Below are 14270 nucleotides of genomic sequence, written 5' to 3' on the forward strand. Positions count from 1 at the left end.
GAGGGGAGAGGGGAGGGGAGGGGGGAGAGGGGAGGGGAGGGGGGGAGAGGGGAGGGGAGGGGGGAGAGGGGGAGAGGGGAGGGGAGGGGGGGAGAGGGGGAGAGGGGAGGGGAGAGGGGGAGAGGGGAGGGGAGAGGGGAGGGGAGGGGGGGAGAGGGGGGGGGAGAGGGGAGGGGAGAGGGGAGGGGAGGGGGGGAGAGGGGGGGGGAGAGGGGAGGGGAGAGGGGAGGGGGGGAGAGGGGGAGAGGGGAGGGGGGGAGAGGGGGAGAGGGGAGGGGGGGAGAGGGGGAGGGGGAGGGGGGGAGAGGGGAGGGGAGGGGAGGAGGAGGGGGGGAGAGGAGGGGGAGAGAGGGGAGGGGAGAGGGGAGGGGAGAGGGGAGGAGGAGGGAGGGGAGAGGGGGAGGGGGAGAGGGGAGAGGGGGAGAGGGGAGGGGGGGAGAGGGGGAGGGGGAGAGGGGAGAGGGGGAGAGGGGAGGGGGGAGAGAGGGAGAGGGGAGGGGGAGAGGGGAGGGGGGAGGGGGGGAGAGGGGGAGAGGGGAGGGGAGAGGGGGAGAGGGGAGGGGAGAGGGGGAGAGGGGAGGGGAGGGGGGGAGAGGGGGAGAGGGGAGGGGAGGGGGGGAGGGGGAGAGGGGAGGGGAGAGGGGGAGAGGGGAGGGGGGGAGAGGGGAGGGGAGGGGGGGGGGGAGAGGGGGAGAGGGGAGGGGAGGGGGGAGAGGGGGAGAGGGGAGGGGGGAGAGGGGAGGGGAGGGGGGAGAGGGGAGGGGAGGGGGGGAGAGGGGAGGGGAGGGGGGGAGAGGGGGAGAGGGGAGGGGGGGAGAGGGGAGAGGGGAGGGGAGGGGGGGAGAGGGGGAGAGGGGAGGGGAGGGGGGGAGAGGGGGAGAGGTGAGGGGAGGGGGGGAGAGGGGGAGAGGGGAGGGGGGGAGAGGGGAGAGGGGAGAGGAGGGGGAGAGGGGAGAGGAGGGGGAGAGGGGGAGAGGAGGGGGAGAGGGGGAGAGGAGGGGGAGGGGGGGAGAGGAGGGGGAGGGGGAGAGGGGAGAGGAGGGGGAGAGGAGGGGGAGGGGGGGAGCGGGGAGAGGAGGGGGAGGGGGGAGAGGGGGAGGAGGGAGAGGGGGAGGGGGGAGAGGAGGGGGAGAGGGGGAGGGGGGAGAGGAGGGGGAGGGGAGAGGAGGGGGGGAGGGGGTGAGGGGGAGGGGAGAGGAGGGGGGGAGGGGGAGGGGGAGAGGAGGGGGAGGGGAGAGGGGGAGAGGGGGAGGGGGAGAGGGGGGGAGGGAGAGGGGGAGAGGAGGAGGGGGAGAGGAGGAGGGGGAGAGGGGGAGGGGTAGAGGAGGAGGGGGGAGGGGGAGAGGGGGAGAGGAGGAGGGGGGAGGGGAGGGGGAGAGGAGGAGGGGGGAGGGGGAGAGGGGAGAGGAGGGGGTGAGGGGGAGAGGGGAGAGGAGGGGGTGAGGGGGAGAGGGGAGAGGAGGGGGAGAGGGGAGAGGGAGGGGGAGGGAGGAGAGGGGGAGGGGGGAGGGGGAGGAGAGGGGGAGGGGGGAGGGGGAGGGGAGGGGGAGGGGGGAGAGGAGGGGGAGAGGGGAGAGGAGGGGGAGGGGGAGAGGAGGGGGAGATGGGGAGGGGAGAGGAGGGGGAGGGGGAGAGGGGGAGGGGAGGGGGGGAGAGGGGGAGAGGGGAGAGGGGGAGAGGGGAGAGGGGGAGGGGAGAGAGGAGGGGGAGAGGGGGAGCGGGGAGAGGAGGGGGAGGGGGGAGAGGGGAGAGGAGGGGAGAGGAGTGGGAGAGGAGGGGAGGGGGGGAGAGGGGAGGGGGAGAGGGGGAGCGGGGAGAGGAGGGGGAGGGGGGAGAGGAGGGGGAGGGGGGAGAGGGGGAGGGGGGAGAGGAGGGGGAGGGGGGAGAGGGGAGAGGAGGGGGGGGGGGAGAGGAGGGGGAGGGGGGGAGAGGAGGGGGAGGGGGGAGAGGAGGGGGGGAGGGGGGAAGGGGAGAGGGGGAGGGGAGAGGAGGGGGGAGGGGGAGGGGAGAGGGGGAGGGGGAGAGGAGGGGGAGAGGAGGGGGAGGGGAGGAGGGGAGGGGAGAGGGGGGAGGGGGAGGGGGAGGAGGAGGGGGAGGGGAGAGGGGGAGAGGAGGAGGGGGAGAGGGGGAGGGGTAGAGGAGGAGGGGGGAGGGGGAGAGGAGGAGGGGGGAGGGGGAGAGGGGGAGGGGGGAGAGGGGGAGAGGGGAGAGGAGGAGGAGAGGGGAGAGGAGGAGAGGAGGAGAGGGGAGAGGGGAGAGGAGGGAGGGGGAGAGGGGAGAGGAGGGAGGGGGAGAGGGGAGAGGAGGGAGGGGGAGAGTGGGAGAGGAGGGAGGGGGAGAGGGAGAGGGAGAGGAGGGGGAGAGGGAGAGGAGGGGGAGAGGGAGAGGAGGGGGAGAGGGGAGAGGAAGGGGAGAGGGAGAGGGGGAGGGGGAGGGGGGAGGGGGAGGGGGGAGGGGAGGGGGAGGGAGGAGGAGGGGAGAGGAGGGGGAGGGGGAGAGGAGGGGGAGGGGTAGAGGAGGAGGGGAGGGGGAGAGGAGGAGGGGGAGGGGAGGGGGGGAGGGGGAGAGGAGGGGGAGGGGAGAGGGGGAGAGGGGGAGGGGGAGAGGAGGGGGAGGGGGGGAGGGAGGAGGGGGGAGGGGGGGAGGGAGGAGGGGAGGGGGGAGGGAGGAGGGGGGAGGGGGAGAGGGAGGGGGGGAGAGGGAGGGGGGGAGAGGGAGGGGGGAGAGGGGGAGGGGGAGGGAGGGGGGGAGAGGGGGAGGGGGAGAGGGAGGGGGGGAGGGGGGGAGAGGGAGGGGGGAGGGGGAGAGGGAGAGGGGGGGAGAGGGAGGGGGGGAGGGGGGGGGGAGAGGGAGGGGGTTGGAGAGGGAGGGGGTGAGAGGGAGGAGGGGAGAGGGAGGGGGTGGGAGAGGGAGGGGGTTGGAGAGGGAGGGGGTGAGAGGGAGGAGGGGAGAGGGAGGGGGTGGGGGTGGGAGGGGGGAGGGAGGGGGGGAGAGGGAGGAGGGGAGAGGGAGGGGGAGGGGGGGAGGGGGAGGGAGGGGGAGGGGGGGAGGGGAGAGGGAGGGGGGAGGGAGAGGAGGGGGGAGGGAGAGGGGGAGAGGGAGGGGGGGGGGGGAGAGGGAGGGGGGGGGGGGAGAGGGAGGCGGAGGGGGGGAAGAGGGAGGTGGGAGGGGGAGAGGGAGGGGGGGAGGAGGGGGGAGGTGGGAGGGGGAGAGGGAGGGGGGGGAGGAGGGGGGAGGTGGGAGGGGGAGAGGGAGGGGGGAGGAGGGGGGAGGGGGGGACAGGGGGGGAGAGGGGGAGGGGAAGAGGGGGAAGGGAGGGGGGAAGGGGAAGGGAGGGGGGAAGGGAGGGGAAGAGGGGGAAGGGAGGGGGAAGAGGGGGGAAGGGAGGGGGAAGAGGGGGGGAAGGAGGAGGAAGAGGGGGGAGGGGGAAGAGGGGGGAGGGGGGAAGGGAGGGGGGGAGGGGGGGAAGGGAGGGGGGAGGGGGAGAGGGGGGAAGGGAGGGGGGAGGGGGGAAGAGGGGGGAGGGGGAGGGGGGGAAGAGGGGGGAGGGGAGGAAGAGGGGGGAGGGGAGAGGGGGAGGGGGGGAGAGGGGGAGGAGGGGGGAGAGAGGGGGAGGAGGGGGGGGAGGGGGGGAGGGGGAGAGGGGGAGGGGGGGAGAGAGGGGGAGGAGGGGGGAGAGGGGGAGAGGGGGAGGAGGGGGGGGAGAGGGGGGGAGGGGGAGAGGAGGAGAGAGGGGGAGGGGGAAGGGGGGGAGGAGGGGGGAGGGGGGGAGAGGGAAGGGGGGGAGGGGGGAAGAGGGAAGAGGGGGGAGAGGGAAGGGGGGGAGGGGGAAGGGGGGGAGGGGGAAGGGGGAGGAGGGGGAAGAGGGGGGAGAAGGGGGAAGAGGGGGGAGAAGGGGGAAGAGGGGGGAGGGAGAAGAGGAGGAAGGGGGGAGGGGGAAGAGGGGGGAGGGGGAAGAGGGGGAAGGGGGAAGGGGGGAGGGAGAAGAGGGGGGAGGGGGAGAGGGAAGGGGGAAGGGGAGGAGGGAGGGAAGGGGAGGAGGGAGGGGAGAGGGGGAGGGATGAGGGGAGGGAGGAGGGAGGGGAGAGTTGGGGGGGAGGGAGGGGAGAGGGGGAGGGAGGGGAGGAAACATGAAAGAGAACAGGGAAATGAATAGGGAAAGGCTATTGAAGAATTGGAGAGGAATCTGGAGGGGTGTTGAAGGGGGGATTTAGGAGGCTGGGGAAGAATGAGGTGGGGAAATGAAGAGGATGAGATGATGAGGGGAGTAAAGGGTGGGGTTGGAGGAGGGATCGGGGATCTGTAGGTGGGAGGAAGAAGTAAGGGTGTTGGGATCAAGGTAGGGTAGGTTGTTACATCTGCATGCTTGCCTTTGTTCATTGGTTTATTATTGTAACATGTACTGAGATACAGTGAAAAGCTTTTATTTGTGTACCATCCAGACAGATCATTCCATACTTAAGTACATCAAGGTAGTACAAAGGAAAAAAAAAAGAATGCATTATATAGTGTTGCAGTTACAGAGACAGTGCAGTTCAGGTAGACAAACTGCAAGGGCCACGACGAGGTAGATTGGGAGATCAAGAGTTCATCTTTTGTCCATAAGAGGTCCATTCAAGAGTCACGACAGCAGGGTAGAAGCTGTCCTTGAGCCTGGTGGTGCGTGCCCTCAAGTCTTTCTTTTCTGCCTGACAAGGGGAGAGAAGAGAGAATAACCAGGGTGGGAGGGATCCTTGATGATGTAGGCTGTTTTCCCAAGGCAGTGGGAAGTGTAGACAGAGTCAGTGGAGGGGAAGCTGTTTTCTGTGATGGACTGGGCTGTGTTCACAACTCTTGCAATTTCTTGTGGTTTATGGCAGAGCAGTTGCCATACCAAGCTGTGATGTATCTGGATAGGATGCTTTCTATGGTGCATCTGTCATCGGGGACATACTGAATTTCCTTAGCCAACTGCGAAAGTAGAGGCGCTGGTGGGATTTCTTGGCCATGGCATCTATGTGGCTACACCAGGACTAATTTTTTTTTAAAGGTATCTATTAGTCACATGTACATTGAAACATACAGTGAAATGCATTTTTTGCGTCAAGTTTTCTGGGGTCAGCCCGCAAGTGTCACCATGCTTCCAGCGCCAACATAGCATGCCCACAACTTCCTAACCCGTACGTCTTTGGAATGTGGGAGGAAACGGGAGCACCCGGAGGAAACCCACACAGACACACGGGGAGAACGTACAAACTCCTTACAAACAGCAACCAGAATTGAACCTGGGTCGCTGGTGCTGTAAAGCATTCCGCTAACTGCAGTGATATTTACACCTAGGAACTTGAAAATCTCAACCATCTCCACCTCAGGACCATTGATAAATACAAGGGCATGTAGTTAGCACTGCTTCCTGAAGTTTTTTTTGTTTTGCTGACACTGAGGGAAAGGTTATTGTCTTGACATCATGCCAAGGTTTCTCCGTTGTCTTGACATCATGGTTCTCTGTCTCCTTTCTTCAGTTTGTCTTGTTGTTGTTTGAGATCCAACCCACTATAGTGGTGTCATAGAACCATAGAACAATACAGCACAATACAGGCCCTTCGGCCCACCAAGTTGTACCAACATTCAAACCACTCTTAAGACTATCTAACCCCTTCCTCCCATATATCCCTCTATCTTAAATTCCTCCATATGCTTATCTAACAATCTCTTGAACTTGCCCAACGTATCAGCCTCCACCACCACCCCCGGCAGCACATTCCATGCACCAACCACTCTCTGGGTGAAAAACCTCCCTCTGATGTCTCCCTTGAACTTCCCACCCATTACCTTAAAGCCATGCCCTCTTGTATTGAGCATTGGTGCCCTGGGAAAGAGGCGCTGGCTGTCCACTCTATCTATTCCTCTTAATATTTTGTATACCTCTATTATGTCTCCCCTCATCCTCCTCCTCTCCAATGAGTAAAGCCCTAGCTCCATTAGTCTCTCCTTATAATCCATACTCTCTAATTCAGGAAGCATCCTGGTAAATCTCCTCTGCACCCTTTCCAACGCTTCCACATCCTTCCTATAATGAGGTGCCAGAACTAGACACGGTACTCCAAGTGTGGCCTAACCAGAGTTTTGTAGAGCTGCATCATTACCTCGCGGCTCTTAAACTCGATCCCACGACTTGTGAAAGCTAACATCCCATAAGCTTTCTTAACTACCCTATCCACCTGTATGGCAACTTTCAGTGATCTCTGGATATGAACCCCCAGATCCCTCTGCTCCTCTACACTGCCCAGAATCCTGCCATTTACCTTGTATTCCGCCTTGGAGTTTGTCCTTCCAAAGTGTACCACCTCACACTTCTCCAGATTGAACTCCATCTGCCACTTGTCAGCCCAGCTCTGCATCCTATCAATATCCCTCTGTAAGCTTCGACAGCCCTCCACACTATCCACAACACCACCGATCTTTGTGTCATCTGCAAACTTGCTAACCCACCCTTCCACCCCCTCATCCAAGTCATTAATAAGTATCACAAAAAGTAGAGGTCCCAGAACCGATCCCTGTGGGACACCACTAGTCACTGCCCTCCAATCTGAATGCACTCCCTCCACCACAACCCTCTGCTTTCTGCAGGCAAGCCAATTCTGAATCCACACGGCCAAGCCTCCCTGGATCCCTTGGCCTCTGACCTTCTGAAGAAGCCTACCATGTGGAACCTTGTCAAACGTCTTACTAAAATCCATGTAGACCACATCTACTGAACTACCCTCATCAATCTTCCTGGTCACCTCCTCAAAGAACTCTATCAGGCTAGTGAGGCAAGATCTTCCCTTCACAAATGCATGCTGGCTGTCCCTAATCAGTCCATGATTCTCTAAATGCTCATAGATCCTATCTCTAAGAATCCTTTCCAACAGCTTGCCCACCACAGACATAAGGCTCACTGGTCTGTAATTCACTAGACTATCCCTACTACCTTTTTTGAACAAGGGGACAACATTCGCCACCCTCCAATCCTCCGGTACCATGCCTGTGGACAACGAGGACTCAAAGATCCTAGCCAACGGTTCAGCAATCTCCTCCCTCGCCTCATGAAGCAGCCTAGGGAATATTCTGTCAGGCTCCAGGGATTTATCTGTCCTAATATTTTCTAGCAGCTCCAACACCTCCTCTCTCTTGATATCTACATACTCTAGAACATTACCCTTCCCAACACTGTCCTCAGTGTCATCAAGACCCCTCTCCTTGGTGAATACTGAAGAGAAGTATTCATTGAGAACCTCAGCCACTTCCACAGCTTCCAGGCACATCTTCCCATCTTTGTCTTTAATCGGACCTACCTTTACTCTAGCCATCCTTCTGCCCTTCACGTAGGAGTAAAAAGCCTTGGGATTCTCCTTAACCCTACTCGCCAAAGCCTTTTCATGTCCCCTTCTTGCTCTCCTCAGCCCCTTCTTAAGTTCCCTCCTTGCTACTCTATATTCCTCACGAGCCCTGTCTGCTCCTTGCTGCTTACACCTTACATATGCTGCCTTCTTCTTCCTAACTAGTTGTTCCACCTCCCTTGTCAGCCATGGTTCCTTCACCCTGCCATTCCTTCTCTGCCTCACCGGGACAAATTTATCCCTAACACCCTGCAAGAGATCCCTGAACATCCCATTCCCCTCGCAAACTAGTTTAAACCCTCCCGAACCACCCAAGCAAACCTGGCTGCAAGGATATTGGCCCCCCTCAGGTTCGAGTGTAACCTGTCCTCTCTGTACAGGTCCCACCTTCCCCTGAAGAGATCCCAATGATCCAAAAATCTAAAACCCTGCCTCCTGCACCAACTTCTCAGCCACGCATTTATTTGCCATCTCCTCCTATTCCTACCTTCACTATCACATGGCACTGGCAGCAATCCTGAGATTGCTACCCTTGAGGTCTTGTTCTTCAGCCTTCTGCCTAGCTCCCTAAACTCACTTTTCAGGACCTCATCCCCCTTCCTACCTATGTCATTGGTACCAACATGAACCACGACTTCTGGCTGTTCTCCCTCCCGCTCAAGAATCCTGTGGACCCGATCAGAGACATCCTGGACCCTGGCACCTGGGAGGCAACATACCATCTGGGATTCATGCTCTCTTCCACAGAACCTCCTATCTGTTTCCCTGACTATCAAGTCCCCTATCACTACTGCCTTCCTCTTCTCCTCCCTTCCCTTCTGAGCAGCAGGACCGGTCCCAGTGCCAGAGACCCAGCCACTGCTGCCAGGCCCCTGCAGGTCATCCCCCCCAGCAGCTTCCAAAGCGGAAAACCTGTTATTGAGGGGAACAGCCTCCGGGGTCCTCTGCACTCTCTGCCTGTTTGTTTTCTTGTTCCTTTTCTCTCCACTGACAGTCACCCTTCCTGGACTCCAGAAGTACCTGCTCTAAGGGGGTGACTGTCTCCTGATGTACAGTATCTACATAACTCTCTCCCTCCCTGATGCTCGGCAGTGTTTGAAGCTGCAACTCCAGCTCAATGATTTTGAGCCGAAGTTCCTCCAGCCTCAAGCACTTACTGCAGATGTGGCCATCGTCAACCGCAGCAAAGTCCACGATCCCCACATCAAGCAGCTGCAGCACACCACCATGTCCTCCATCTGAACTAATTCTTTTTATTTCCCCCTACCTAGCTTTTTCCTACTTAAATATTTCTAACAGATAACAGAAAACTTGTAAAATAGAGTTTGAGCAGAATTTGACCACATAGTCGTGAGTGTATAGGGAGCAAAGTAAGGGCTGAGGATGCAGCCTTATGGGGCACTGGTGTTGAGGATAATCATGGAGGAGGTGCTGCTGCCTATCCTTATTGGTCTGTTGATTGTGGTTTGTTGGTGAGGAAGTCAAGGATCTGGTTGCAGAGGGGGGTGCCGAGTCCCAGGTCTTGGAGTTTGGAGATGAGTTTGTTTGCAATTATGGTATTGAAGGCAGAGCTATAGTCAATAAATAAGAGTCTGATATGGGTGTCTTTGTTGTCCAGAAGTTCCAGAGATGAGTGTAGGGCCAGGGATATGGCATCTGTTTCACCTGTTTTAGCGGTAGGTGAATTATAGTGGGTCGAGGTTTTCTGGGAGGCTGGAGTTGATGTGTGCCATAACCAGTCTCTGCAAGCATTTCACATGTGACTTGTGGGTAAGTACAGCTAGGTCCCTTTGAACATTAACATGGTCCAATCTCTCACCATTTAACAAATACCACATTTTTTATATAACCTTCACCAGTGGATGGCCTCACATTTTTCCACGCTATGTTCCATTTGCCACATTCTTGCCCACTCCCCTGAAACTTCTTTATATTCTCCTCTGGACTCACAATCCCACCTAATTTTGTATCATGAGCAAAACTTGAAAAATTACATTTGTCCTCTCAGCCAAACTGTTAATTAGATTGTGAATATCTGGTATTCATGCACTGATCCCAGCAGTACCCCACCAGTCACAGCCGGTCAACCTGAGAAGTATCCATTTATTCCACTCTCCGTTTGCTGTCTCCAAATCAATTCTTTCTAGTATATCACCTCTACTTCTGAGGACTGTAACCTTGTTGATTAACCCCCTATATGAGACCTCATCAAAAGCCTTCTTAAAATCCAAATATACAGCGACCTCCTCATCTACTCATCACATCCTCAAAGAAATCCAGCAAGTAAGTCAAACATGACTTTTCTTTCATAAGTCCATTTTCACTCAGTTCAACCCTGTTTTTTTTTCAAGGTGCTTTGTTATTACATATTCCATTGTAGATTCCAGCTTTTTTCCTACCATTGATGTTAGGATAATAGGTCAATAGTTCCCAGTTTTCCCTCTCCCTAGTTTTTTTAAATAGTTGGTGGGGGGGGGGGTCACATTTACTACCCTCCAATTCAGTGGAATAATTCCAAAATCTATAGCAGTTCGCAAACTAAAGAATCCACTATCTCTAAACCACTTCCTTCAAAACTCTGGAATGTATATCCTCAGGTTCTTGGGATTTATCAGCTTTCAAGCTTTCCAACTTCTTCTCTACTGCTATTTTTTTTTGTCTAATATTAGCTCCTTTAGTACTCCATTCTCAGTAGACACTTATACTCTGATATATCCCAGAGGCTTGGTGTGTCTTCTTCCATGAAGGCAGACAGAAAGTAATTGTTTAATTTCCCTCCCATTTTCTTATTGCCATTATGAATTCTCCTGTCTCTGTCTGTAAGCAGCCCACATTTGCCTTTGTAGTATTTTCTTTTTAATCAACCTATAAAATCTCATGCAGTCCATTTTTATGCTTCTCGCTGTTCCACTTTCATATTTCACCTTGCTTTATTAGTTTCTTGGTCCTTCTTTGCCACACCTAAAACGCTCCCAGTACACATACCTGCTGCTGTTTCTGACAACTTTCTAAGTCCCTTCCTTTGATTTAATGTTATCTTTGACTTTTTTTCTGCCTTTTGTGGTTTTTTTCTTCATTGAAGGATGTAGGCTGACCCAGCATTTAATTGCCCATCCCTAATTGCCCTTGAGAAGGTGGTGGTGAGCTGCCTGCTTGAACTGCTGCAGTTCTTGAGGTGTGGGTGTATCCACAATGCTGTTAGTGTGGGAGTTCCAGGGTTTTGACCCAGTGACGGTGAAGGAACGGTGATATATTTCCAAGTCAGGATGGTTTGTGGCTTGGAGGACAACTTCCAGGTGATGGTGTTCCTGTGCTTTTGCTGCCCTTGTCCTTTTAGCTGGTAGAGGTCATTGGTTTGCAAGGTGCTGTCTAAGGAATCTTGGTGAGTCACTGCAGTGCATCCTGTAGATGGTAGAAACTGCTGCTACTGTGCATCAGTGGTGGAGTGAGTGAATGGTTTTGGATGGGGTGCCTATCAAGCAGGGCACAGAATCAGGGTGATGGGGGGGGGGGGTGGTGGGTGGTGCAGGAGGAACTGGATAGATCAGGAGCACAGAGAAAAGGGACAGAAAAGGAGGTGGCGTAAGAGCAGGTATTACATCTCTATGGTTACAGGAAAAAGTGTCCAGGAAGGGGTGGGTGGGGAGGGATGAGCGGACCTGGGAGTCACAGAGAGAGGGATCCTGTGGAAAGCAAAAAGGGGTGGGGGGAGGAAGTGGTTGGTGGTGCGATCATGTTGTAGCTGGTGGAAATGTCAAAGAATATTATGCTGGCTATGTAGGCTGGTGGGGTGAAAGGCAAGGACCAGGGGAACTCTATCCCTGTTCTGTCTGGGGAAGGTGGGGTTAGAGCAGAAATGCAAGAAATAGAGGAGATGCAGGTGAGGGCTCCATCAATAATAATGTGGAGGGCTGGGGTAGAGGGGAAAAAGGAGATCTCAGATGTCCTGGAGTGGAAGGTCTCATCTCAAAAACACATGCAGAGGAGACAGAAAACTGAGAAAAAGGAATAGTGCCCTTACAAGAGATGTAGTCTAGGGAGCTGTGGGAACCTTAATCTGTAAAGAACCTTACAGCTTTGACAGTTAGAGACAGTTGGAATGTTGGAGACAGGGCTTTTGCCATCTCCCATTCATTATATAATCACTCCTTATACCATCCCTCTGGAGTCCAGAATGCTTCGGGCCATCGAGAAAGGCCCACCAGGCAAGTTTGGGCATGGGGTGACCATGACTAATGATTGTGGGCAACTGTCTTATGTCAAAAAAAACCTGGTTCAAGTGGTGCTACTATATGTATTATGAGGTAAAACTAGATAAACTTAGTAGAAGTAATGTCAAAAGTTGGCATCTATGCTTATTCCTATACCAATGAGACAGATAGCCAAGATATTTTAGAAAGTTGTTCTGAGTGAGCAAAACATGGAATTGGAAATTGGGGGAGGGTGAGTAAAAATCTGGAAATGATTTTAAAAATATTGCCACGTTGGGCACATTAGGTTCTTTGAATGAACTGGAAGGTAAAATGATAGTTATTTTGTTGTTGGTTTCTGTGGAAAAAAAGATGAATAATTCTTTACAGATCCTAATCTTTGATTAGGTCAGGTAGGTTACTGATGGGTACAATGCTGGCAGGGCAGTTAAGTTACTGAATGAGTAAGAGATTGGACCCAACAATCTGGTAGGCCAAGGCAACTGTGGCATTTAAATTTGATTGATAATCAAATCATTTTGATTTTAAGTAAAAAAAGATACAAATAATTATTCCAAAGCTATCAAATTGATGTAAATCATACTGTCATATCTTCTTATGACCTAGTAGTACATTTGGCTCATTTGTGTCTATGATGGTTGTCACAGTAACCCCATTGCCTCGCTCATTTCCCTGTAGCCTTCTCTTCCTCATATGTCCATCAATTTCTTACTGATTCTCCTGCCACCTACCTACACAAAGGGTAATTTGGACTGACTGCTGCCCCATTTGTGTGTCCATCTGGTTTACTACTGCCCTTCAAGGGACAAAAACTGCCATCCTTACCTGGTCTGGCCCTTGAGCGACTCCAGAGTCAAAGTCGAGTTTATTGTCATATGCACAAGTACCTGTATGCACAGGGTGCAATGAAAAACTTACTTGCAGCAGCATCACAGGCACATAGCATCAGATAACCAGCATTCACAAGAAAAACATAAACAAATAAAACACAATTTTTAAAAGAGCACAATTAGAACAAAAGAAACACGAAAGTCCATTTTAGTGCAAAGTGATCAAAATGGTCATAGTGTCACTAAACTGTAGTGCCAGTTGGTTCAAGAACCAAATGGTTGAAGGGAATTAACTGATGATGTGGGAGATCAGGCTTCTGTACCTCCTGCCCGATGGTAGCTGTGGAAAGGTGGCATGGACCAGATAGTGAGCATCTTTGATGCTGGATGTTGCCTTCTTGAAACAGTCCCTTATGTAGTGGGGAGGGATGTGCCCATGATGTATCCAGATCCTGAGTCTAGTGCAGACCCAGCAAGCCATGCATTTCAAGAGCAATTAACGATGGGCAGTAAATGCTGGCCTTGCCAATGATGCCCAGATCCTGAAAAAGGAATTTTAAAAATCCAATATTTGGTAATACAGGTCCTCCCCAGGTTACAAACACCCAATTTATGTACAGCCTGTGCATACATTTGGGAGACTGACAGGATGGATTTGCAGGGCTGCAGGCATCTTCTGCCACCTGAGAACTCAGTTTATGGCCGCGTTTCTGACTTGAGAACTGTCTGGGTTATGAACAGTCCACGGGAATGGAACCCTGCTGTAACCTGGGGAGGACCTGTATAAAACAGAAGGGTGTGATTTAGAAACAATATGTAAATGTTAGAGACTGGGTGATAGGGACTGAACAGGAGAAAACAATTTAAAGAACAAATTAGTGCAGGATTAACTCAGCAGTACAGGGTTATCAAGTTAATCCCTTTTTTGAATTGCTATTGTCCTAGTGACTCTCCCGCATGGCAATGTACAGAGGGGTAATATCTTTGACATTGGTGGGAGATACAGCGATGAATCTGTGCTACATGTTCAATGAGTTCAGATACATCGAAAAGTTGTCCAGAGGAAAATAAAGCCCAGATTGGAGTTGTGGTACAGATCACACACAATCTGACTGATCAAGTTTGAGGGACTAAATGACCTATTGCTGTTCCTCTGTCACTCTTGCACTGTAGAACCTTCTGGTCTACCTGGGAAATGATTCCAAAGACCTCCAGTAAACAAGTTCTTCTGAAAAGGTATTTGCAATCTTGTAATAGTTTCCAGTTAGGGATCCTTTAATCTATTTTTGGAATAGTTGGAAACAAGGGCACAGTGGCCCAACCAACTCTTGCCTCACAACTCCTGCAACCGTCCTAATCTCTGGTGCTGCCTTTGTGGAGTTTGCATATTCTCACTGTGATTGCAAAGGTTTCCTTTTATATCTCCAGGACATACAGATAGGTAAGGTTAATTGGCTATTGTAAATGTCCCTCTTGTGTCGGTGAGAGGTAGAATCTGGGGAAATTGATGGGAATGAAAGGAGAACAGGTCAGGGAAAATTAGTGAGGAATGAGATTGTTCTATGCAGAGACTCGATGGGCTGAAATGGCTTCTCCCTGTCATAAAGAAATATGGCAAAGTAAAAATTTGAGCTACTTCTATTGTACTTAATACAATAGAAAATGGTATTGTATCCTTAACCCTAGTTGCTAATTTTAAAAAGCTTATAGTAATTATTTTATCAAGCTGCTGGCTAGGATATTCTTAATGAGCATCTCTGTGCTACTTAGTGTCCAGTGTTCCAAACTGAACAGAGTGTGGTTTGATCAAGTCATTGCAAAACCTTCATAGCACCACTGCAACTTATATTGGCACAAGAACTCAAATA

General features: G+C 54.0%; 1 protein-coding gene across 1 annotated transcript; it reads right to left on the reverse strand.

Moving 5' to 3' along the window:
* Nucleotides 1-1064: 1064 nt before the first annotated feature.
* LOC127571087 (basic proline-rich protein-like) lies at nucleotides 1065-3776 on the reverse strand (the record flags this gene model as incomplete). Its single annotated transcript, XM_052017131.1, has 6 exons — nucleotides 1065-1132; nucleotides 1483-1557; nucleotides 1896-2129; nucleotides 2533-2798; nucleotides 3003-3260; nucleotides 3574-3776. Coding segments are annotated over 6 exons (1104 nt in total), but the record flags the coding sequence as incomplete, so codon positions are not given.
* Between the last annotated feature and the right edge of the window lie 10494 nt (nucleotides 3777-14270).

This window comes from Pristis pectinata, chromosome 6 (genome assembly GCF_009764475.1).
Source record: "Pristis pectinata isolate sPriPec2 chromosome 6, sPriPec2.1.pri, whole genome shotgun sequence".
In the NCBI taxonomy this organism is placed as follows: Eukaryota; Metazoa; Chordata; class Chondrichthyes; order Rhinopristiformes; family Pristidae; genus Pristis; species Pristis pectinata.